General features: G+C 44.3%; 1 protein-coding gene across 9 annotated transcripts in view; it reads left to right on the top strand.

The window, feature by feature from the left end:
* FMNL2 (formin like 2) overlaps positions 1–24,778 on the top strand; it is a 344,784-nt gene that overhangs the window by 194,394 nt on the left and 125,612 nt on the right. For 8 of the 9 annotated variants that reach the window (XM_077447681.1, XM_077447679.1, XM_077447678.1 and 5 more), the window contains exons 4-5: positions 6,269–6,345; positions 22,612–22,695. In XM_077447681.1, coding sequence (XP_077303807.1) covers positions 6,269–6,345; positions 22,612–22,695 — 161 coding nt within the window. The remainder of the gene's footprint in view (positions 1–6,268; positions 6,346–22,611; positions 22,696–24,778) is intronic. The other variant, XM_077447676.1, reaches the window with a different exon arrangement.

Raw genomic sequence — 24,778 nt, 5'->3', positions numbered from 1 at the left:
CTTGATGGACGGAGGAGATCATATTTCTGATTGCTTCTCCCGTCTTTTCCATTCAAACAATTTCAGCTTTGTGATTTCAGCTAAAGAACAGTTGAAGTAGTAAGTTATATGAGCACAACTGTGTGTGTGTGTATGTATATATATATATATATATATATAGGCGTATAACACGCACCCTTTTCCCCTTAAAAGCAGGGGAAAATCATGGGTGCGTGTTATACGCTGATCCCCCTCCGATTGTGAGCCTGTGGGCGGCTTTCAGCCGTTCTCGGCGGCTTTCGCCCATTCTCACCGACTTTCGGCCGTTCTCGGTGCCTGAAAGCCGCCGAAAACAGCCAAGAGTGGCTGAAAGCCGACAAGAACGACCGAAAGCCACCGAGAACAGCCGAAGGCAGCCGAAAACAGGACATCTGGCTCTATATCTCGGCGGTACCATTTTTAAATGGCAAAGCTGAAAAAGACACTGACAAGGCTGCAGATGGACACTGATAAGACTGCATTGATGGGCATTTAAATGTAAGTTTTTTTCCTTAAACTTCCTTCCTAAAGGTTTTTTTCCTTAAAATTCCCTCCTAAACTTGGGGTGCGTGTTATACGCCGGCACGTGTTATACACCGATAAATATGGTATATATATATATATATATATATATACATATATATATATATATATATAAATATAAATTATATAAATTAGAGCTGCACGATTCTGCCCAAAATGAGAATCACAATTTGTTTTCTTAGAATAAAAAGAGACCACGATTCTTCTGGCGTAAAATCTTGCACATTATACAAAAAAAAAAAGAAAAAAATGGGCTGACTTTACTGGTTAGATTTTTTTTTATTCATTAAAGTGTATTTTTTCCCCAAAAAATTGCATTTGAACGACTGCTGCACAAATACAGTGTGACATAAAATATTGCAACAACCACCACATTTTATTCTCAAGGGTCTCTAGTAAAAAAATATATTTATATAATGTTTGGGGGTTCTAAATAATTTTCTAGAAAAAAAAAAACAATATTTTAACTTGAAACCAACAAGTGTCAGAAAAAAGTTTTGTGTTTAAGTGGTTAAACTTCCCTCATTTATATTATTATTATTATACAGGATTTATATAGCACCAACAGTTTACGCAGCGCTTTACAATAGAAAAAGGAGACAATACAGTTATGATACAATAAAATACAAGAGGATTAAGAGGGCCCTGGTCAGAAGAGCTTACAATCTAATAGGGTGGGGGAGGTGGTACAAAAGGTTGTAACTGTGAGGAATGAGCTGATGGAAGTGGTAGAAGATTAGTTGAAGATGTGATAGGCTTTCCTGAGGAGATGAGTTTTCAGGGATCGCCTGAAGGTAGCAAGAGTAGGGGATAGCCAGACCAGTGGAGGTAGTGAGTTCCAGAGGATGGGAGAGGCAGGTAGGAAGTCTTGAGAAGAGCGGGGAGGACAATTTGGGTGATATTTGGAGACAAGATTGGTGATGTAGCTCGTGGCAGAGTTGTGAATGGCTTTGTATGTTGTGGTTAGTAATTTGAATATCACTTATACACCGATGACATCCAAATCTATCTGTCTACTCCTCACGAGAGCCCTGCTTATTAGAGCTTACAATCACTTATTAGATTGTAAGCTCTTCTGAGTAGGGCCCTCTTAAAGAGGAAGTAAACCCTGATGGGTTTACTTCCTCTTTTTTTCCCTGCAAAGGTAAAGCATAATGGACTACTATGCATCGCATAGTAGCCCATTATGTGTCACTTACCTGACACAGGAGCCAGCGAAGTCGCCGCTGTCCCCTGTAGTCCGCCGCATCCATCTTGCTGGTGGCGTCTCGCAGCTCCGACGAATGACAGCGGCGAAGCCGCGATGACGTCACTCCCACGCATGCGCACGGGAGTAGACAAATTAGGCAAATCCATTCTTGGACTTGCCGCATTTAGTGCGCCTGCGCGCCGCTGTCTACGGCGCATGCGCCGTAGACAGCGGTGCCCATTTTCGGGCAAATATCTCCTAAACCATATAGGTTTAGGAGATATTGCTTGGACCTACAGGTAAGCCTTAATCTAGGCTTACCTGTAGGTCAAAGTTGTTTGAAAGGGTTTACTTCCTCTTTAATCCTCTTGTATTTTATTGTATTATAACTGTATTGTCTCCTTTTTATATTGTAAAGTGCTGCGTAAACTGTTGGCACTATATAAATCCTGTATTATAATAATAATAACAAACCCTGTGCATTTTTAGCACACATGCGGCCACTAGCGGGGCAGTTTTAACCCCCGCTAACGGCCGAAAAAGGGTTAAAACCGCCCGCAGGCGCTTTGCAGGCGGGTTTGCAGCACTGCCCCATTATTTTCTATGGTAAGGGATGCTTTAGAAGCGGTAAATACACCGCTCCTACATCGCTCCAAAGATGCGGCTTGCAGGACTTTTTTGACCGTCCTGCAAGCGCACAGCTCCAGTGTGAAAGCCCTTGGGCTTTCACACTGGAGAGACAGCAGCGGCTGTTTCAGGGCGCTTTGCAGGTGCTATTTTTAGCACTGTATATGTGAAAGGGGTCTAATGCCGCATACACAAGACCGGACTTTTCGAGGGACTAGGTCCGACAGACTTTCGGCGGAGTTCCGACGGACTTTCCGAATGAACGGACTTGGCCACACACAATCACACCAAAGTCCGATGGATTCGAACGCAATGATGTACGACTGGACTAGAATAAGGAAGTTCATAGCCAGTAGCCAATAGCTTAATAAAACCTATAAAATACAGCGCTATTCTTAAATGTGGTTTGTGTAACAATGAAAATTTGTGACAAAAAATTAGTGAAGATATACAATAAATGCAGCAGCAGCTTTAAACGTGAGATACCCACAATTCAAATACTAATTTTTTCCAAATAAGCTGCGCTATAATGATCCAAAAATACTATATGAAACAAGTAAATGAATTAAATAAATCAAAAACAACAGTTTGACAAAATATAAACAAAAAATGCATATATATGTGTTCAAATGTTAGTCCTTTTCCCCGTCAACAGAGATTCTGCTTGTAGTCTCCAACGTGTTTTATCACACCACACCAATAAAGAAAAAGTGTCTTTAGAGTTGCAGAGAAAGACTTCCACCACCAACAATACTGCCGCTTACCAGCTAAACTGATCCCATCTCAGAGATCAGATGTCACCAATATTAGAACATTCCCTCTGAACATGGACTGCATGGAGGATGTACAGTATCTCTTTAGGCGCTTAGTTCAAGTAGTTGGTTTAATCCTACGGCCACACCGCTCATTGCCCAGCACATACATAAACGAGAGGAATCGCCATAGTGTAATAAAGTCATAAAATTTTATGAATTAAAAAGAATTAAACTTACATCAAGTAGAAAAAGAATTCGCTTTCTAAAAAACACAACAGGTTTGCCGGCCGGCTTCGTACAACGCTGCCCGTCGCTTCCGGGTTCAGCGTAGATCGCGGTGACGTCAATACGCCACTCCTCCCTACGCCGTTTCGTTAAAAATAAAGTCTTCCAGGGGCACGGAAAAAAAAAAAAGTAGCCAATAGCTGCCCTAGCGTCGGTTTTTGTCCGTCGGACTAGCATACACATGAGCGGATTTCTCTGTCCGGCGGAGTTCCGGTGGAAAAATGTAAAACATGTTCTATTTCTAAAGTCCGCCGGATTTTTGGCAAGCAAAGGTCCGATGGAGCCCACACAAGATCGAATTGTCCGATGGACTCATTCCGTCGGAACTTTGCTGTCAAAAAGTCCGGTCGTGTGTACGCGGCATAAAGGAACCAGAACTTGCAGCAGACTTGCAGAATGTTTGCAAAGAAAGTTGATCTGGAGTCAGTCAGTGTGGATTTGCTGCAATTGTGCAACAAACTTGTGAAGCCTGGCACGTCTAGCAATAGCTTAGCAAGTCATTTTCAAACTTGAAGCACAATTGCTTGCTATCTGGGATGGTGTCTGCAGCGGTAGGACAACATCGGCCTGTTCTCAGTTGTGCTAACCTTCTGTATAGTACCTTGAAGCTCAGCCAATGATACCAACATGGCGCAGGGTCCTCTCCCTAATGAAAAGAGGGAAGGGTCGCCACTTTTTCAAAGACATTTTCCAATATGTTCTATACATTTAATAAGTATTTATGTCAGACCCAAAGCAGTATGATTTTGGCACTGGTCCATGGAACTCCTAAGGGTAAGGATCAAATTCTAACGATGACTTCACCAACCAGCTAAATATCCTCCAATTAGATTACTACTGTGAAGTCCTGAATAAAACTATATATGCAGAGGGCCATATCACTGAAACCCCTCATAGCAATTTCAAGTTAAGCTGGAAACTGAGATTTTCATTTGGATGCTTATACGTTATAAAAGGGAAAATTGGCTGGTACACAAAGGCCCTTTTAAATCGATACTTTACTTACACTTCAAAAGTTCATACACATTAAACACTAAGTGGTAAGGTATTATTATAGTATTCCCATGACTGGTAGCTACTATGGAGCTCTGTGCACTCTGTCCTAGAATTAATATTTCTTATGAAAACACTACTTATGAAAATTGAAACATGGACATTTGTGGGGCTGCTATTGTTCTAGTGATGGCACAATTCCACAGCACTCACAGTATATAGGATTGTAAGCCTGGGAAAGTCTATGACCAGGATGCCAAACCAAAGGGGCACAAAGGACTGTTTTGTGTGGGCCTTCATTCTTAAACTGTAGAAGGTTTGAGAGATTAAAATGTATCTGTCTTTGTCACAGAACCACAAAAACCAAAGACTAAAGCCGGCCATAGACAGAGCGATTTAAGAAAATCGCTTGATTCCCCTATTAACACAGTAAGTGTTTGTGAGGGAATCCCTCGCACAGAGCCATTGTGTAATAGCCACTAGCAATAATTGCATGTAAAATCGCATGTAAAATTCTTATTTGAACCTAATGAGATTCTAATCGTCTATGGCCGGCGTAGTAGACCTAAACCTTTGCTATTCTAAAATGTTATATCTTTTCTTATTTACTTTTGCCTGTCTATAAACTTCTATAGAGTGTCTATTATTATCATTAATGATAATTTAAAGTGGTTGTAAAGTCTTAAGGTTTTTCACCTTAAAGCACTGGTCCAAATCATTTGGTGGAGGGGGGATTATGGTGTGGGGTTGTTTTTCAGGGGTTGGGCTCAGCCCCTTAGTTCCAGTAAAGGGAACTCTTAAGGCGTCAGCATAGCAAGACATTTTGGACAATTTCATGCTCCCAACTTTGTGGGAACAGTTTGGGGATGGCTCCTTCCTGTTCCAACATGACTGCACACCAGTGCACAAAGCAAGGTCCATAAAGACATGGATGAGCAAGTTTGGGGTGGAGGAACTTGCCTGCACAGAGTTCTGACCTCAACCCGATAGAACACGTTTGGGATGAATTAGAGCGGAGACTGCAAGCCAGGCCTTCCTGTCCAACATCAGTGCCTGATCTTGCAAATTCCCAAATGCACTTCTGGAAGAATGGTCAAACATTTCCATATACACACCATCCTAATCCTGGTCAGCCTTCCCAGAATAGTTGAAGCTGTTATAACTGCAGTGGGTGGGCCAACTCAATATTGAACCCTACGGACTAAGACTGGGATGCCATTAACATTCATGTGGGTGTGAAGACAGGCATCCCAATACTTCTGACAATAAAGTATATGTGCATAATCACACCTGTTGAGGGTGCATGTTTATTTTCTGTGCAGATCCCTCTGGCAGGTTCATTATTTTAGAACAGAAGGTATCAGGAGAGTCGATGCAGGGTTTTCTCATAGACATACAGCCTTACTTAATTGACCAATCTGAGCCATATCAGATAATGTTCATCTTATGTCATTTAAACAGGCAAGTAAACAGCTCTGAGGCACCCTGAAGACTAAAAGTAGCATATTGGTATAATTCCCGTAATGCAGTCATGACCTTGGAAGCCAGATGGTGTTACAAGGCCAGCTATAATTTGTGCTGAAAAATACTGTACATGTGCAGCAGTCTCCCTGCATCGTGCAGCTGGGGTGTGAGGCGGACAGCCTGCATCTCTAGGCATAAGTCACCCCTACAGCAATAGTCTCCTTAAATCACTGCCAGAAATATCAAAATGTGATGTTGACCATACACATAAGATGAGGACCTACCTAAACTATCAAGTTGTCTCTAGTTGGGCAGGCCCTAGCACTATAAACTTGTCGGTAGCATGACGAAACCAATAGTGAGCAAATTGTAATTTAATTTTGTTTCTCTTTAGAAGTTTCGCAGAAGAGTACAGGAGTCCACTCAAGTGCTGAGGGAGCTGGAGATTTCTTTGAGGACAAATCACATTGGGTAAGTTTTGTTCTCTAAATACTTAGAGAAGAATTATTTCCTCTACTGCCATCATCATGACCAGAAGAGAGAAATCTAATGCTGTAAACTGCCAGGTGGATTTCGAAAATTGGTATACATGGGATCCTTCGTTTTTTGTTAGTGGCAGGCAACACAAACAGCTGCCTTCGTTTTTGTTCCTTGCAGGTAGCACCAGCAGCATCCTTATGTTTGTTAGTGGCAGGTAGCACCAACAGCATACTTGGTCCTTGTCAGTTGCAGGCTCCACAAAGAGCATGCTTAGTCTTTATTAGTGGCTGGTAGCACCAGTAGCATCTCTAGCCTTTATATATATCAGGCAGCAGCAACAGGATCCTTAGTCTATGTTAGTGGCAGACAGTGCCAGCAGCATCCTCCTTAATTTTTGTTAGTGGCAGTCAACAGAAACAAATGCCTTAACTTTCGTTAGTTGCAGGCAACACCAACGGCATCCAAAGGATTAAAAAATGGCAGGCAGCACCAACAGCATCCTAAGGATAAAGAAATGGCAAGTGGCACCAGCAGCACCCAAAGAATTAAGTAATGGTAGGCAGCACCAACGGCATCCACAGAATTAGGTAGTGGCAGGGAGCACCAGCAGCATTTAAAGAATGAAGTAATGGCAGGCAGCACCAGAAGCATCCTCAGAATTAGGTAGTGGCAGGCAGCCCCAGCAGCATTCAAAGAATGAAGAAGTGGCAGGCAGCAGCAACAACATACAAAGAATTAAGTAGTTTCAGGCTGCACCAATAGCATCCTTAGTCTGTATTAGTGGCCAATAGCTAGAGTAGCATCCCTAGCCTTTATAAATTGCAAGAAGCAGCAACAGGATCTTTAGTCTTTGTTAGGGTCAAGCAGTGCCATCCTTAAACTTTGTTAGTGAATTGCAGCACCAAAAGCATCCTTTGTCGTTTTTTATTGGCTGGTGTAATTAGCAGCATCATTTTTTATTTTTTTTTTATTTGTGACAGACAGCACCAACATAATTAAAAAAATGTACTAGTGGTAGTGAGCAATGTAGTTACATTCTGGTACATGTTTGTTCTTTCTTTGAGGTTTACAGATAAAGTTGTATTCACATACACCTAGGCCAGCTTCATTTAGTTGTCTAAAATGAAAAATTAAGCCTTGAGATACAAGGGTTGGACACAAATATGGAAATACTACATGATTTGCAGGTGTGAAAGTGATGACAAGTTCCGTGTTGAAAGTGGAAGTGATGTAACATTCTTTTGTTTCCGCTATGTGATGAGATACCTAGCTAACAGGTGGAAAGCCTCACTTTCGTCATTCACTGCGAGTGCTAATAGTAACATGGAGTTATGTCAGACTGTACTGAGTTTCAAAGAGGGCAAATTGTTGGTGCCCGCTTAGCTGGTGCCTTAGTGACTGGAGTTGCCAATTTATTCACGGTGACCCAAGGTATAGCAGCAAAGGTTATGACGACATATACATTTTCTGGGAAAACGTCATCTGATAAGCATAAGCGCGGTCGACATAGTCAACTGACCGAAAAAGACAAAAGGACATTGTGCAGGGTTGTGACCCGGAATAAGAAAACAACTGCTGCAAAAGGGCTCGGGCTAAATCTTTTAAAGCCACAGAAACTGTGCGGAGGAAACCCCATAAGCAAAGCATTCATTGGTGAGCTGCAATTGCCAAACCACTATTGACCGATATTAATGCTCAAAAGAGGAGGGAGTGGTGCAACATCTATAAATCGTGGACTGTTGATCAATGAAAGATTGTAATACCATCCAATGAATCGAGCTTCACACTGTTCCCAACCCCAAGTGTTTACGCATGTCGAACACCGCCCCAAGCTTACAACCAGGACTGTCTTGTGTCAACGGTAAAGCACGGTGGGCGGCACAATCATCACCATAAAAGGTAGAGTCACTGCCAGCAACTATGTACAAATTTTGCCTGACAAGGTGCACACCCATGGTGAAGACATTGTTTCCCAAAGACAGTGCCAGTTACCAAGACAGTAATGCTCCGATTCAGACAGCTGGTGTTGTCAAATCATGATTTGATGAGTATGCAGACATCTCGCACCTTCCCTGGGCGCCACAGTCGCCAGACCTCAATATCATAGAGCCACTATGGTCAATTTTGGAGAACAAGGTTCAGGCTCGTTTTCCACCCTCCAGCATCTCTGCGAGAAATATAATTATTTTTGCACGAAGAGTGGTATCAGAATTCATTATCCACCATCCAAGACTTATATTTGTCAATTCCCAGACTTTAGGCCGTCTTGGATGACAAAGGCAGCCAAACACCATATTAGGTAACGATTTTGTTATTTTACCTGGTATTTCCATAGTTTTGTCCAACCCCTTAATATATAATATAATCCCCTGCTAACCGTAGCATTGGTGTAGTGCACCAGTCCACCCTACCCCTACCTGCGATGCAGGAAAGCTGTTTGCAAACATACAACTGCAGGCTTATTGCTGACTCTGACAATGCAAGTTTTTTAAAGTCACCAATCAGATTTAATAATCCCTTATAAGTTTTGAATATGAGTACTGATACAAGTACAACAAAGAAGGTGTCAGGGAAATAGCCGCAGTTTTGTGAGACACGTTCGTGTTAACGCGCGTCGGCGCCTACACAAGCGCAAAGTAGTTTTTAGACGTACGACCGACGCGACGTCTAACCGGGCGGGCTTACGCGGTGATGCCACGAATACGCAACGTACCAGACGTAGGCGTACGATCGCTCCGACGCGCCCGCGGCGTGACCCCGCCAGTTCCCCTATTTAAACGTTCGCCTGACACTCCTGCATTGCTGGATTATCGTCAGCTCTCCTGAGAACCTGTACCTGTGATTCCTGTTACCTGATCTTCTGTGCACCGACCCGGCTTGTCTGACCCGTTCCTGTTGTCTTCCTGGCTCCGACTCTTGGCTTGTACCTGACGTTCCAGATCTGCTTCCTGAACCCGACCTCGGCCTGTCTTGACCACTCTCTGGACTTCCGCTGCCTATTCTCGGATCTCCTAAGCACGGTTGCCCATCCAGGCTTGTCCATCTGCTACCTGGTCTCTACTATTGCTACCCGGCAACCCGTGCCACTGTGGGCACTACATCCCTGTGCCAACTTCAGGGTTGTGCTGCGCTCGGCCGCAAGGGGAGCCCTCTCAGCATTTCGGCCTCATCCTAGACTCTGACAGTATAATCCAGCCATGACAGAGGTCGACAGAGGTGACTCCCCATTGGAGGCCGTCCTACGAGAACTCACGGCCCTTGCTCCAGCTATTCAGGAGCTCCGAGAGAAACATCACCGGCTGGAGGAGCGCCTGCAACATCCGCCTGAACCACCCACCTGCTCTGGTCAAGTTCCGGTGTCTACAATTTCAGCGGTCCTAGAACCACGAGTCCCAGTTCCAGAACACTTCTTCGGGGACCGGAGAAAATTCAGATCTTTCAGAAACTCATGTTTCCTCTACTTTTCCCTGCAACCTCAGACCTTTGCTTCAGAGACAATCAAGGTGGGATTCACCATCTCATTACTGAGGGACGATCCCCAGATGTGGGCCCATGGCCTGCTGGAACAATGCAGCCCTTGTGTGAATACCCTGGACCTGTTCTTTGAAGCCATGGCCCGCTTGTACGATGACCCTTTCCGGACAGCCACAGCCGAGGCAGCCTTGCATACTCTTCGCCAGGATGGGCGACCTGCAGAGGACTATTCAGTGGAGTTCCGTACCTGGAGCTCTGACTCTGGCTGGAATGAGGCGGCCCTCAAATTTCAATATCGTATGGGGTTGTCCGAAGCTCTTAAGGATGAGTTGGCCAGACTAAAGATCCCCACTACGCTCGAAGAACTCATCCAACTCGCCATCCAGCTTGACAGGCGTTTACGGGAACGTCAGCTAGAACGCTCTCAGACTGCGTGCTCCATCCAGGCCCCACCTCCAGCCTGCCCAGCAGTATCCCCCGTTCTGAGGGGCATTCCTCGTCCCGCTTTAACCTTTGAAAAGAGACTCCTCCGTCGTCAGGCACATCTCTGTTTTTACTGTGGGGGATCAGGACATTTCATTAGCAACTGCCCTACAAGGCCGAGTAAGCCAGCTCCAAACACTCCTTCCCATCTTCAGGTAGCAATGACAGTTTCTGCCCACATCGCTCTTCCAGTTACGTTGATGGTGGCGGGCAGCAGGATCCCCCTACAAGCAATCATTGACTCCGGAGCCTGTAGTTGCTTCCTGGACCTAACCTTGGCCAGGAGTCTGGCTCTCCCACTGAATCGCAAGGAACAGAGACTGACCGTCCGTTTGGCCGATGGCTCTTTACCTAGTTCAGGTCTTGTCACCCAGGAAACTAGTCCCATCCTGACAATCACCGGTTCGGGTCACCAAGAATTCCTTAAATTCGACATTCTGAGCTCCCCGATGTTCCCTGTTATCCTAGGGATCCCTTGGCTACAAGCTCACAACCCCCAGATCAATTGGCTCACAAGGGCGGTTTCCTTCACATCGGCCTATTGCCAGCAGCACTGTCTGGACTCCACCCCTCACGAATTGCCCGGCTGTTTGACCGTGCAACCCGCTCCCGGTCCGGCTTCTCGCATACCAACAGTCTACCAGGAATTCAGAGACGTTTTTGATAAAAGGAGAGCCGATACCCTACCTCCGCACCGCCCCTATGACTGCCCCATTGAATTACTACCTGGGGCCCCCATTCCTTTTGGTCGGATATTCCCCCTTTCGGAGACGGAACTGGAGGCTCTACGACTGTACATTGACGAAAACCTGGCCAAGGGATTCATTCGTCCCTCTTCATCCCCTGCCGGAGCAGGTATCTTCTTTGTGGAGAAGAAGGATAAGACCCTAAGACCATGTGTGGACTATCGGGACTTAAATAATATTACCCTCAAAAACCGGTATCCTCTTCCGCTTATCCCTGAACTCCTTCAAAGATTCCGTACCTCTCGTGTCTTTACAAAACTTGACCTACGTGGGGCTTATAATCTTGTCCGTATCCGGGAAGGGGACGAATGGAAGACTGCGTTCAGAACAAGATTCGGTCACTTCGAATATCTGGTCATGCCCTTTGGGTTATGTAACGCCCCGGCAACCTTTCAACATTTTATCAATGATATTTTTCGGGAGTACCTTGACCACTTTGTTGTCGCCTACCTTGACGACATCCTGATTTTCTCACCCTCACTAGAGCTGCATAGAGTACATGTCAAGAAAGTACTACATATTCTTAGAACTCATGGGTTATATGCCAAAGCCGAAAAGTGTGACTTTGAAAAGGAATCTATCCATTTCTTGGGACTTATTATTTCCACAGGGGGAATCGCCATGGACCCGCAGAAGGTGAAATCCATTCTGGACTGGCCCTCTCCTGCTGACAAGAAGGGTGTACAGAGGTTTATTGGCTTCGCAAACTTTTATCGAAGGTTCATACGGGGCTTCTCCACCATCGTAGCTCCCATCACTGTGACTACTCGCCAGCACACCAAGTTTCACTGGTCCCCAGAAGCTCAGTCCGCTTTCGATCAGCTCAAGACCCTATTTACCTCCGCGCCCATCCTGCGACACCCAGATCCCGCCTTACCCTTCGTACTAGAAGTTGATGCCTCGGAGGTGGCCACCGGGGCGATCTTATCCCAACGCCAAGGTCCCAAAGCCTTACTGCACCCTGTAGCCTTCTTCTCTCGGAAGATGAGTCCCCCAGAGAAGAACTATGATGTAGGGGACCGGGAACTTCTAGCGATCAAGACCGCCCTTGAAGAATGGAGGTACCTCCTAGAGGGCGCCGCTCACCCCATTTTAATTTTCACAGATCATAAGAACCTGGAGTATCTCCGTACGGCCAGACGCCTAAGACCCCGACAGGCCCGGTGGGCCTTGTTCTTTTCAAGATTTCATTTCCATATTACCTACCGCCCAGGATCTAAAAACAGCAAAGCGGATGCCTTATCTAGAATGTTCCCCGACACTCCTGAGGGGGCCCCACCTAGTACAATTTTATCCTCCCAGAATTTCCTGTTAATACAACCAGACCTGAAATCTTCTATTGAACTGGCTACTAGACAGTGCACGGAGACCGAAGCTTCCACCCTGAGGAGTCAAGGAGGGCTTCTATGGCACCAGGACAAGGTTTTTGTTCCCCAGCAGGTCAGGCTACTAGTACTGAAGACCCTCCACGATCACCCACTTGCAGGCCATTTTGGAGTGCGGAAGACGACAGACCTTGTACGGCGGTCCCTATGGTGGCCTACCTTAAAGGCGGACTGTAAGGCATACGTAGATTCCTGCACCATCTGCCAGCGCAACAAAGGACCTAACACCAGATCCTGGGGTCTATTAAGACCGCTGCCGGTCCCGGAGAAACCATGGAAAGAAATTTCCATGGATTTTATTGTGGAACTACCGCCCTCTGAAGGATTTACGGCCATCTTGGTGGTCGTAGATCGCCTGTCCAAGATGGCACATTTCTTGCCGCTTAAAGGGACTCCCTCTGCCCTGGATACAGCAAAAACTTTTGTTAAAGAGGTTGTCCGGTTACACGGGGTACCTGATAGTATAGTATCTGACAGAGGGGTTCAATTCACCTCTAAATTTTGGAAGGAACTGTGCAAATTGCTTTCAATTAAGATTTGTCTATCATCTGCCTACCACCCACAGAGTAACGGACAAACCGAAAGAACTAATCAAACACTAGAGCAGTACCTGCGATGCTTCTGCTCCTTCTCCCAGGACGATTGGGCCTCCTTGCTACCTTGTGCGGAATTCGCCTATAATAACTCCGTGCACGCCTCCACCAACCAGTCACCCTTCTGGGCAAACTACGGATTCCACCCTTCATTCCTGCCTAACACCATCCCTGAATCATCCGTCCCGGCAGTTCAAGACCGAGTAAAATTTATTCACTCGAACTATCTAATACTCCAAAACACCATGAGAAGGGCCCAGGAGGAATATAAGAAGCAGTATGACAGAAGGAAGCGAGCCAACCCCATCTTTAAGACAGGGGATAAGGTGTGGCTTTCAGCAGCAAATCTCAGACTGCCTTGTCCTTCCCGGAAACTGGGACCTAAATTTCTGGGTCCTTTTGAAATCAAACGAGAGATTAATCCCGTAGCCTTTGAACTTGTTTTACCTGACTCGTTTAAGATCCATCCTATATTTCATGTCTCCCTCCTTAAACCTGTTACCTTTAGTCCATTTTCAGGAAGAGAAGAAATGCCTCCGCCTCCGGTTCAGGTTGGTGAAGAAACCGAATACGAAGTTGAGTCCATCCTCGACTGTCGTCGAAGAGGTAGGACCATTCAGTTTTTAATTAAATGGAAAGGGTATCCTGCTGAAGAGAACTCGTGGGAGCCTGCCGATCACGTACATGCTCCTGAACTTTTACGAAGGTTCCGCACCCGACACCCTGAAAAGTGGGCTCGGTTGGGCATCCGGAGGCTGCCCCTTGGGGGGGGGCACTGTCAGGGAAATAGCCGCAGTTTTGTGAGACACGTTCGTGTTAACGCGCGTCGGCGCCTACACAAGCGCAAAGTAGTTTTTAGACGTACGACCGACGCGACGTCTAACCGGGCGGGCTTACGCGGTGATGCCACGAATACGCAACGTACCAGACGTAGGCGTACGATCGCTCCGACGCGCCCGCGGCGTGACCCCGCCAGTTCCCCTATTTAAACGTTCGCCTGACACTCCTGCATTGCTGGATTATCGTCAGCTCTCCTGAGAACCTGTACCTGTGATTCCTGTTACCTGATCTTCTGTGCACCGACCCGGCTTGTCTGACCCGTTCCTGTTGTCTTCCTGGCTCCGACTCTTGGCTTGTACCTGACGTTCCAGATCTGCTTCCTGAACCCGACCTCGGCCTGTCTTGACCACTCTCTGGACTTCCGCTGCCTATTCTCGGATCTCCTAAGCACGGTTGCCCATCCAGGCTTGTCCATCTGCTACCTGGTCTCTACTATTGCTACCCGGCAACCCGTGCCACTGTGGGCACTACATCCCTGTGCCAACTTCAGGGTTGTGCTGCGCTCGGCCGCAAGGGGAGCCCTCTCAGCATTTCGGCCTCATCCTAGACTCTGACAGAAGGAGTAGATTTCATAAAAGAGGTTTCTGGACGTATACTCCCAGTGTTCCTATGAGGTGCCGTCTGGATTCTCTGGTGTCACAAATTACTTAAAATAACATGAATTGAGTGAACTTTATGAGTTTAGAACAGCTGCATAGTTTGCATTATTAATAGTTCACTGATTGATTTCATTTTCCTGCAATTGCAAGTTAAAGATCACTGGGAATCAGTAGAAGTCATTCTTTGTCTTTGGCATTTTATCAAGTTTACGATATCTTTGCAATTAAAATGTGCATTATTGACAGGATATTGTCAATGAAGAGGTGCTTATCAGACTTCTTTATTAATAATAATAATAATAATAATAATAATAATTTAATTTAGATAATTCCAAAACCTCATTCAATTTTTTTATGCTCTCTGTGTCTGTGACATACACAGTATCAACTAACGTTCTGCCCAGGAGGCTCAACACAAAGATGAAATCTTTCAAAAGTGAAGGGAAATTGCCTCTGACAGTTGTGACCAGAACCAGTGTCCCTATTGGAAGATTCCCCCTCTATTCCTGTTCCGGTGACAACTCAAAATATTTCTCGTTTCCTAATTTTTAGTCCCAGTGAGGCTGGTCACCAGGACAAATAGGGTAAAGCAATAAAATCCAGACAGGGCTTTCTAGTCTTCTCCACCCTATTCAAAACTTAAAGAAAAGTGTGAGCTTTATATGAATAATCTACATCAGGCAAACTGTTCAGTGCCATGAAGAAGCTGAAGGAACATGCAAGCCAACTGTGGCTCTTAAGCTGCTCATTGGAAAAAATAGCTCGAAATCATTACCCTGACTGATAATCAATTATTTATTAACCGGGCATTTTCAGAATTGCATCAGATCATTTTCATTTTTGTAGGGTTCATATACTACAAAGCCTTCTGTGATTGGGCAAAATGAGAGGAGGGGCATGCAATGTTATGGCACCTGGAGTATATCTATAGCTATTGATACAGAGCTCAGTAAAACAGTAAATATTAAATAAAATACATAAGTCAATGAGATGACATACACCACAATGAAATGAACCCCTTATAATCCAGACATTTTTTAAAGGGTGCACTTACTGGAGTAATCAATTAGCAAAACAAATTTGTGCTAAGTCAAAAAATTGTGTAACAGCTAATTAATAATCTGTGATACCAGTTCAAAGTGACATACATACGTAAGCAGCGCTAAAAGATAAGTGACATAGATAAAGTGCCAAACAGAAGCGGCTGGTCCACAAGGGGCGCAGGGGTGCTACCCCCCTAGTTTGCATGCCGGACTCATAGGTTTCTATGAGTTTTTGTTTAGTTGTTCAAGTCACATGATTAGAGCCGGAGGCTCCTATTGGTTTGAGAATGGTTGAGCTTTGCGCCCCAAACTCACCCACTTGTGACACTAGCAAATCAGTATTTGCCATTGTCTTCTGGCTTCTCATCCCGGCCAATCAGGACAGGAGGCGAATCAGGTTGGCCAGGGGGGAGAAGCCGAGGAAGCCGTGGAGGGGCTGAGTGTGGGGGACCGTGGAGGGGTGGGTGCAGGGGAACTGTGGAGGGGTGAGTGCAGGGGAACTGTGGAGGGGTGAGTGCAGGGGAACCGTGGAGGGCTGAGTGTGGGGGACCGTGGAGGGGCTGAGTGCGGGGGACTGTGAAAGGGTGAGCGCACCCCGCCAAAAAGTTTAGCACCAGCCGCAACTGGTGCCAACTGCAATGACAAATAATACAGTGTAATCGCTATCTCAAAATAGCACATAGATAAATAAATACTATGCAATCCAAAGGTGCAAAATGAATATATGAACAAGTGAAAGATCAATCCATGTAAAGTCCAATCAGTACTTTGCAACATAAATCACATTCAATTTAAAAAAAAAGGGCAGCACGCAGCAAGTTGATTGATGAGGTCCACCACCATGCAAAGAACACTTGGCATATGCCTCTTACTGAATGTGCTGGAGCATAAATTAGAAAGGTCAAATAGGCATGTAATGGAGAACAGGAATCCAAAATCAACACGGACATGGATGGCACTCAACAGTGGGAACATATAAATGTCAGGAAGATGGAAGAAACTTTTTGTCTCTGTCCTGAACAAAACTTTTTCATTATGTACTGCTTTCTGGCATGGCTGGGATTGATTCATTAGCCACCAGGTGAAATGTCAGAGCTCTGGCCTAGGAAGCTGCCTAATTAGTGGAGTAAAACCAAAACCAAAAATGACATGTTTTGCAGCTCACCAGTTCTCAGATGAGGTGGTTGTATTTGTTTTCTATTCTCTTTTCTTTGTTCTATTTTCTTTTTTCCCCCCTTTTCTTCCTGTATTGTCACCTGGAACTCCTGTGAGTAACACACCTCCTGTCCCTGGCAGGCCTACGATCACTCACTACACTTTGACAACGGAGGGAGCAATGGTTGCCACACTAGGCTATTCCAATGATTTGGACTAAAAATTCATATTCCCCTCTTCATCTCCATTATATGGAGGATGGGGAAATTTGTTTACAGAAGATAGCCTGAAAGGAAGATTAGGTAGTATGTGATTTCAATTGAATTCTCAAGTGGTGACAAGGACCCTGTATTTCTGGCAGGATCAATAAGTATTGTTATACTTGTTGAAAATAATCTAAACCTGAAAAACAAAATTAATGCAACAACAAGATCTGTGGACTGGTAAGCCACAATACATTTCATTTTTTGTTCTTGGGTTTGGATACACTTTAAACTGACATAATTCCCCTTTTGCTGTTTCGGAAAAGTTTCCATAATTTACCTTAATGATTGGCAGGTTTGAACACGTACCTGCAATTAAATGTACTCTGTACGCGTTTTTTTTTTTTTTTATCCAGCCTCTGGTAGTGCAGGATATCCATCTGCAGAGTATTTATTAATTACATCTATTACGTTTTTATAAGGTCTATAAGAACCCGTTTGATGCTGCCAGACTGGTGATCTAAGCAGTTTTCTGTGCCAGGGAAAGAGCGGATTTGGATGCCCGCAAAAGCCTGGTCATGTTACCCATTTGTGAGCCGCTTCCTATAAACCTGAACATTAGGAGTATAGTGAAATGGAAAAACCACATCTTCAAATACGGCTATTTATAGCCAGACCGCAAAGTTTAGTCTACTTTTTCCATATGGATGAGCTTGTTGGGGCGAGTACACCCCATTCATCATTGCTGCTTCTATGTCACTGACATTTTACAATGTATAGGAGAAAAAGGGAAACTGTCATTATTGTAATGTTGATGTTAAAGCAGGGTTTAGCTTAAAACAAGAAAAGTTTATAAAAGTTTATAGGAAAAATATAGCAATAATAGCATTCACAGTCTTGCATGAAAAGTTTCCTGTTGTGTAGTGGTATGTACTGAAATGAAAACTGAAATCCAAGGAAAAACTCATTTGGAGTACATGAAAAAGCAAGATCAATCATTATACAGTAAAACCTTGCTTTGAGAGTAACTTGGTTTGAGAGCATTTTGCAAGACACGCAACATTTTTAAATAAACTTTGACTTGATATACAAGCGATGTCTTGATATACAAGTAGCGTCATGTCACAACTGGGTATAAAAGAGAAGAGAGGTGCCACTTATGCCTCGTTTCCACTGAGCAAAACGGTTTGGGTCAGTACAGTTTGGAAGGGTTAGAATGGTCCGGCCTGTTCAGGTGAGCGCAAGGTGCAAGTCGGACCGCCAGGGGCCATACGGGGTTTAGAAAAAATGCCTTTGACATGAGCATTGACGTTTTTTTTCTGTCCGCCAATCAGTGGAATGTATTGTGTGATGCCTGTAGCTCCGCCCTAACAGTACCGTACCATTTTCTATCGCCCCACATCTGAAGCAGGACCATGAATGGTGCGGTATGGTTTGTTTTTTATGGGCCGCCTTCATAATGGAAACACTCAAAATAGCGTAGCGTACTGAACCAACATGTTCTATTTCTAGGTCTGTCAGAATTTTTGAAAGAAAAAGTCTGCTGAAGCCCACACACGATCGGAATATCTGATGGAATGATTCCGTCTGACCTTTTCTGCCGGAAAGTCCAACGCGTGTACGCGGCATTAGAGGCGCCTCTCTTCTCTTTTATACTCTGTAGCTTCTGCTGGATTTTGCTTCTAATCCACTTGTGGAGGCTTCCAATAGTTACACAACCTATCACATTGTTATAATCTTTTTATATGGACTATAAACTAAAGGACTTATGAATAAATGGTTGTGGAACAAATCATTTGAGTTTCCATTATTTCTTATGGGGAAATTCGCTTTGGTATGCAAGTGCTTTGGATTACAAGCATGTTTCCGGAACGAATTGTGCTCGCAATCCAAGGTTTTACTGTATTACAAACAAATTGTAGCTAGTTTTTAATATTTTGAATTTTTTTCCAGGAATCCCAAAATTGGTTAAAGAGAAAGTGGTATTGATTGAAGTTAAATTATTATGTAAATATATTTTTAATGGTTAGTCCATCCAACATAACATTTTTGGTATAGGTAGTGTTTAGCAGGCTGAGTCACCTGCTGGCTTTCTGTCCGTGTTGGAAATCCCAGTGCTGAGACATCCTTTTGCCATAATGTACATGTAAAAGTTCTCACAAGGCGATTGAGACATGTGGCTATATAATTGTAGGCACGGCGGAGTACAAGCCAACCAGCTTACATGAATAAAACCATTTATTAAAATGCAAAGTCAAATAAGTCAACAAGGCAATGTCACAATGAAATAGTGGAGGACTTCATGCCATATCTCTTCAACCACATGTTGTGTGCATGACTCAGGATGAGATCCTCTCCCGAAGAGTGAACCCTGGCTGTGTGAGCCTACCTGCCAATGGACGGAGATGTACCAGCAGTGGTGGGGCTGGTGAGACAGGATGCAAGAGCCGACTGTCGTGGGTCCACTTGGATGGAAGGGAGGCTTCATTGTCACTACCCGTGGTGAGCAAGTGGGTCCGGTGCAGAGTGAAGAAGACAACTGGATCAAGGACCACGAGAGGCTGGCTTACGTCAGCAGACTACCTGCGGGAATGGTGGAACACTGAACTGCCGATGGAATCCCGGTACCAGGGGATGACGTCACAACCAGCGTCAGCACGGAAGGCTGAGCGGTGGTGGAGGGATAGATTCCTCACAATTGCGAATCAGAAGATCACCATGACAACGCGTTTCGTTTGAACGAGACTTGTCAAGTGAGTCCTGTGCCATGAACGGCGGCTCCCGCGAGTGACGTAATCGTGGCTCTGGCCACTCACACAGCCACAGTTCACAAACCCATGAGGAAGACCGGGTGATGATGGAAGTGCCTTCGGTGGTGACAGCGTATCGCTAAAGGGCTTTGTTTTAAGGTAAGTTTCACATATAGTGCAAGTATGCAAAGCCATATTAAATCCAAAAGCAAACATTTATTATATTGCAGCCTACCAATTGTTAGATGTGGTGACTGCATTTGTTTCCTTTTATTTTCACCTGGTGATCTGCCCAGTAAGTCTGTTGTTTTTCAAAAGAACAAGCTCTCCTGCAGATGTAGCAAGTACAGGGATGAGACAAACAATTTACCACTGACAGGGGTGCTTAAAATGATCAGCTTTTATTTATTTATGTAAAACCTTTATCCCAAAAGGGAGACGAAAAAATGGGTGCTGTAACTATTTATAAAGTGTTAGCTGGAGTTTGGCTTCAATTTGTTAGTGTATCTAATTCTGCTAGTACATCTAACACTCCCCTCCCCCCAGATTAACAATGCTGCTGTCTGCTGAGCCCCCTGTTCTCATTCATCCAGACTGGTGCCTCACACAAGCTGGGTTCACACTATTGCGAAGTGGATGCGGATTTCTCCGCATTCATTTCGCATGTCAGGAGATTGTGACTGGCTCTCTATGGAGCCGGTTCACACACCTCCGGAGCGGCAGCCACGCAAATTACACAGGAGTTCTATGCATCTTCTGGTCCTTTTGGACCCCTGCTGTGAGCCGCTTTGTGCTGCACTGTGAACCCAGTCTAATAGTGATGTGTTTGGATTGAACCCACCAGGAAGCCGTCACTGCACACACCAATCATAGGCAGTGAGGAATTTACCAACTGGCAGCTGCACATATACATGCTGCCTATGATAGGTGGTGTGCAGTGCTGACTTCCTGGGGCGTGCAATCTGAACACGCCCGAGTCCATCACTAGTCACTAATAATAGTTGTGTTACTGGTCAGATCACCAGGTGAAAACAAAAAGGAAAAAATTCAAAAAAAAGGAAAGTAATGCAGCCATCACATGTAATGATTGCTCATTTGCAATATTAGATGTCTGGTTTTGAGTTTAATACCACTTTAATTAGACATACTCTATACTAACTGAAGCTAATAGCATTGTCGTATATACATAGAACAGAGTTACTGAGATGTCACTGCTGCACCATAAGAACCAGTGGTGCTGTGTGGCCCTAGCAACAAAGAACGCAGAACAGCCAAACCACCCGCATCCTAGCAAACAAGGATGCTGAACAGCCCAACCACCAGTGTCCTGGCAACCAAGGATGCCGAACAGCCCAACCACCAGTGTCCTAGCAACCAGGGATGCCAAACAGCCCAACCATTAGTGTCCTAGAAACCAATGATGCTGAACAGCCCAACCACCAGCATCCTAGCAAACAAGGATGCTGAATAGCCCAACCAACAGCGTCCTAGCAACAAAGGACACTGAACAGCCCAACCTCTAGCGTCCTAGCAAACAAGTATGCTGAACAGCCCAACCACCAGTGTTCTAGCAACTAAGGACACTGAACGGCCCAACCACCAGCGTCCTAGCAACCAAGGATGCTGAACAGCGCAACCACTAGCGTCCTAGCAAACAAGGATGCTGAACAGTCCAGCCACCAGTGTCCTAGCAAACAAGGACACTGAACAACCCAACATCCAGCGTCCTAGCAAACAAGGACGCCGAACAGCCCAACCACCAGAGTTTTTAGCAACTAAGGACGCTGAACAGCCCAACCACCAGCGTCCTAGCAACCAAGTATGCTGAAGAGCGCAACCAACAGAATCCTAGCAAACAAGGATGCCGAACAGCCCAGCCACCAGTGTCCTAGCAAACAAGGACACCGAACAGACCAACCACCAGCATCCTAGCAACCAAGGATATCGTACAGCCCAACCACCAGTGTTCTAGCAACCAAGGAAATCGCACAGCTCAACCACCAGCATCCTAGCAATCAATGACGCATGAATACATGACAGAGTTGGCAGAAATTGCCACATGGGATGGTATCCAGAATGTCTATGTGACAAAGTATAGCGTGATCACCAGAAACTTTCAAAAGCTGGTACAATCTCCAGCAGGTGTCCCTGCTAGCTGTTTCTGCTTCTTTTGGTGGATTGTGAATGGATGGCCGCAGTAATGGAGATGCCCAGCTTTTGAATGTTTTGAGGATGGAGGTGCAGCAAAAAATGGCTGCCTCGGGTGGTATTTAACCTATGCACGTTCCTGCCGGGCCCCCACCTGCCTCTGGGCCCCATGGTTGCTGCATTGTTTGCTATGTCTTTACTTATGCTGTTGACGTCTTAATGAGCTGGACCCCTCGATATTTCAAAAAAATTTAAGAGGATTATCCATTTTAATTGGACTGACCCATTACCTTGATAAAAGTATATTTAGGATCACTTTGATCTCATAAACTGAAAAATGACATTCCACTCCATAAAACAAGGGGTCTGTTGTTTCTAAGAGCATTGGTGAGCTGTGATTTACAAGGCCTTTTACAACCATAATAGCCAACCGCTATTACTTGCATGCCGCTTTTGCGGGCCTAGAGCAAATGCCATTTCTGACCTTTTATTAAAACAGCCCAGATCACCCCACAAATGATTACTAATAACTTTCCTTGGTATGATTGTTTTCCTGGCAACATTGGAAACAATTCTGGATAGAATTTGATCTTGGAACTTTTTAAAGAGCTGTTTAGTCAGCTTCTCTGGGATGAACAGAACTTTCACTTTAGAGCAGGACAAACTAACTATTCACAGTTCCAACAAAACTCTTCACAATTCTTGCAATGGTGTTACAGCTGTGTTCCGCTCGGAGCACAGTCCTGTTCTTATGGACCTGTATCAGTACAGTAACATTGTTCTCTATTTTTGGGTTTGTTCTGAATTCATCTCTCTAATTACAATTCTATTGTGACAGGTGGGTGAGGGAATTTCTCAATGAAGAAAACAAAGGACTGGATGTACTGGTGGAATACCTTTCCTTTGCACAATACGCAGTCACGTAAGTCAATTATTTATTGAATAGGACTTATAACATCGCTTTGTGTCACTTTTTGTTGAAAATGTGTTTTGATTAGACCTAGCTTAAAGGGGTTTGTAAAGGTTAGTTTTTTATTTTCTAAATAGGTTCCTTTAAGCTAGTGCATTGTTGGTTCACTTACCTTTTCCTTTCGATTTCCCTTCTAAATGTTTTTTTACTTTGTTTTCTTTGTCTGAATTTCTCACTTCCTGTTCCTCCTCAGTAAGCTGCTCAGTAAGCTGTTCTGGCTGACTAAACACCTCTCAGATGATGGTGTGAAGTTTACTGGGGAGAAACAGGAAGTGAGAAATTCAGACAAAGAAAAAAAACATTTAGAAGGGAAATCGAAGGAAAAGGTAAGTGAACCAATAATGCACTAGCTTAAAGGAACCTATTTAGAAAATAAAAAACAAAGCTTTACAACCCCTTTAAAACTTGCAGACCGCCCATTGTACATTTACTGCAGTAGGGCGGCCACTCTGTGCCAGATCACATACCTAGTACGTGATCTGACACTAACAAGTTTGAGGTGCGCGCGCGCGCCGCCACCGGGAGCTGATCGGCAAGTATGTTGTCCACCGGCACACGCTGATGCTTCGGTACATAGGCAGAATGGCAATCTGCCTTGTTTCATATCGGCAGACTGCCGTTCTGCCTATGTACCGAAGCATCAGCGTGTGCCAGGCATGGATCCTGTGTTGCTGTAAAGCAGGAAAACTGATCCATGCCTTTCACTAGTAAAAGCACCTCCCCCACTACACTGAAGGCTGTCATTCTGTGAGTACAGAAGACATGGATCCTGTGAAGCAGGAACACTGATCCATGCCTTTCACTAATAAAAGCACCTCCCCCACAGTTAGTAAGCACTCCCCCGGGCATACATTTGCAACAGAGGTGGCTTTTGGGACTTTGAATGAGATGCATGGTAACATGCATCTCCATTCCTATTCACGTACATAGAGAAAAAGAGTCGGGACTTTAAAGGAGGTGTCTATATTGTGGCTAATCGAAGGAGTCAAAATAAAACATGAACATGTATTTATTTGTTTGCCATGATTGAGTAGGTACATGGCAGACAATACATGCAATAATGGCACATAATATAACACATCATGTATCCAAAACATTTACATGTTAAAAGCATGAATAGAATATACAATAATGTTGATTCAATAATAAAAAATCATTATAATATAACAGTTATAATCCCCGGCATTGCCTGAATCCAAAGACCACGTAAGTATGCATACATTGCATCTAGGTTAGGCCCTACGCATTTCATGGGATCTATCCAATCATCGGGGCGGATGCATGATAAATCTATAAAAAGAGGTAAGTATATCAAAATCAACCATTCATAGACAAAAATGGAAAATAATTTAATCCTTTGAAATTAAAAGAAATTAACCCTTTGATCGCCCCTGATGTTAACCCCTTCCCTGCCAGTGTCATTAGTCCAGTAACAGCGCATATTTTTAGCACTGATCACTGTATTAGTGTCACTGGTCCCCAAAATGTGTTGGTTAGTGTCCGATTTACCCACCGCGATATCACAGGCCAGCTATAAGTCGCTGATCGCCGCCATCACTATTAAAAGAAACAATAAATAAATAAAAATATCCCATAGTTTGTAGACGCTATAACGTTTGCGCAAACCAATCAATACATGTTGAATGGGATGTTTATTTTACCAAAAATATGTAGCAGGATACATATTGGCCTAAATTGATGAAGAAATTCGATTTTTCCTTTTTTTTATTGTATGTTCTTTATAGCAAAAAGTAAAAAAATATTGTGTTTTATTTATTTTTTTCAAAATTGCCAGCTTTTTTTTTTTTTTTACGCAAAAAATAATCAATGATCAAATACCACCAAAAGAAAGCTTTATTTGCGGGGGGAAAAAGTATTTTATTGGGGTACAGTGTTGCACGACCGTGCAATTGTCAATTAAAGTAACACAGTGTAAATCTTCCGAAGGTCAAGTGGTTAAAAAAATTCTTCTAGATGTAAAAGATCTGGCAAGATTATTCCTTTTAAATAAATGTTTAATCACCCCGCTCTTCTA

The sequence above is a fragment of the Lithobates pipiens genome, unplaced genomic scaffold (genome assembly GCF_037356315.1).
Source record: "Lithobates pipiens isolate NorthernLeopardFrog02 unplaced genomic scaffold, aLitPip1_a1.2 Scaffold_22, whole genome shotgun sequence".
NCBI classification, from domain to species: domain Eukaryota; kingdom Metazoa; phylum Chordata; class Amphibia; order Anura; family Ranidae; genus Lithobates; species Lithobates pipiens.
This window is presented reverse-complemented; position numbering and strand designations above follow the sequence as displayed.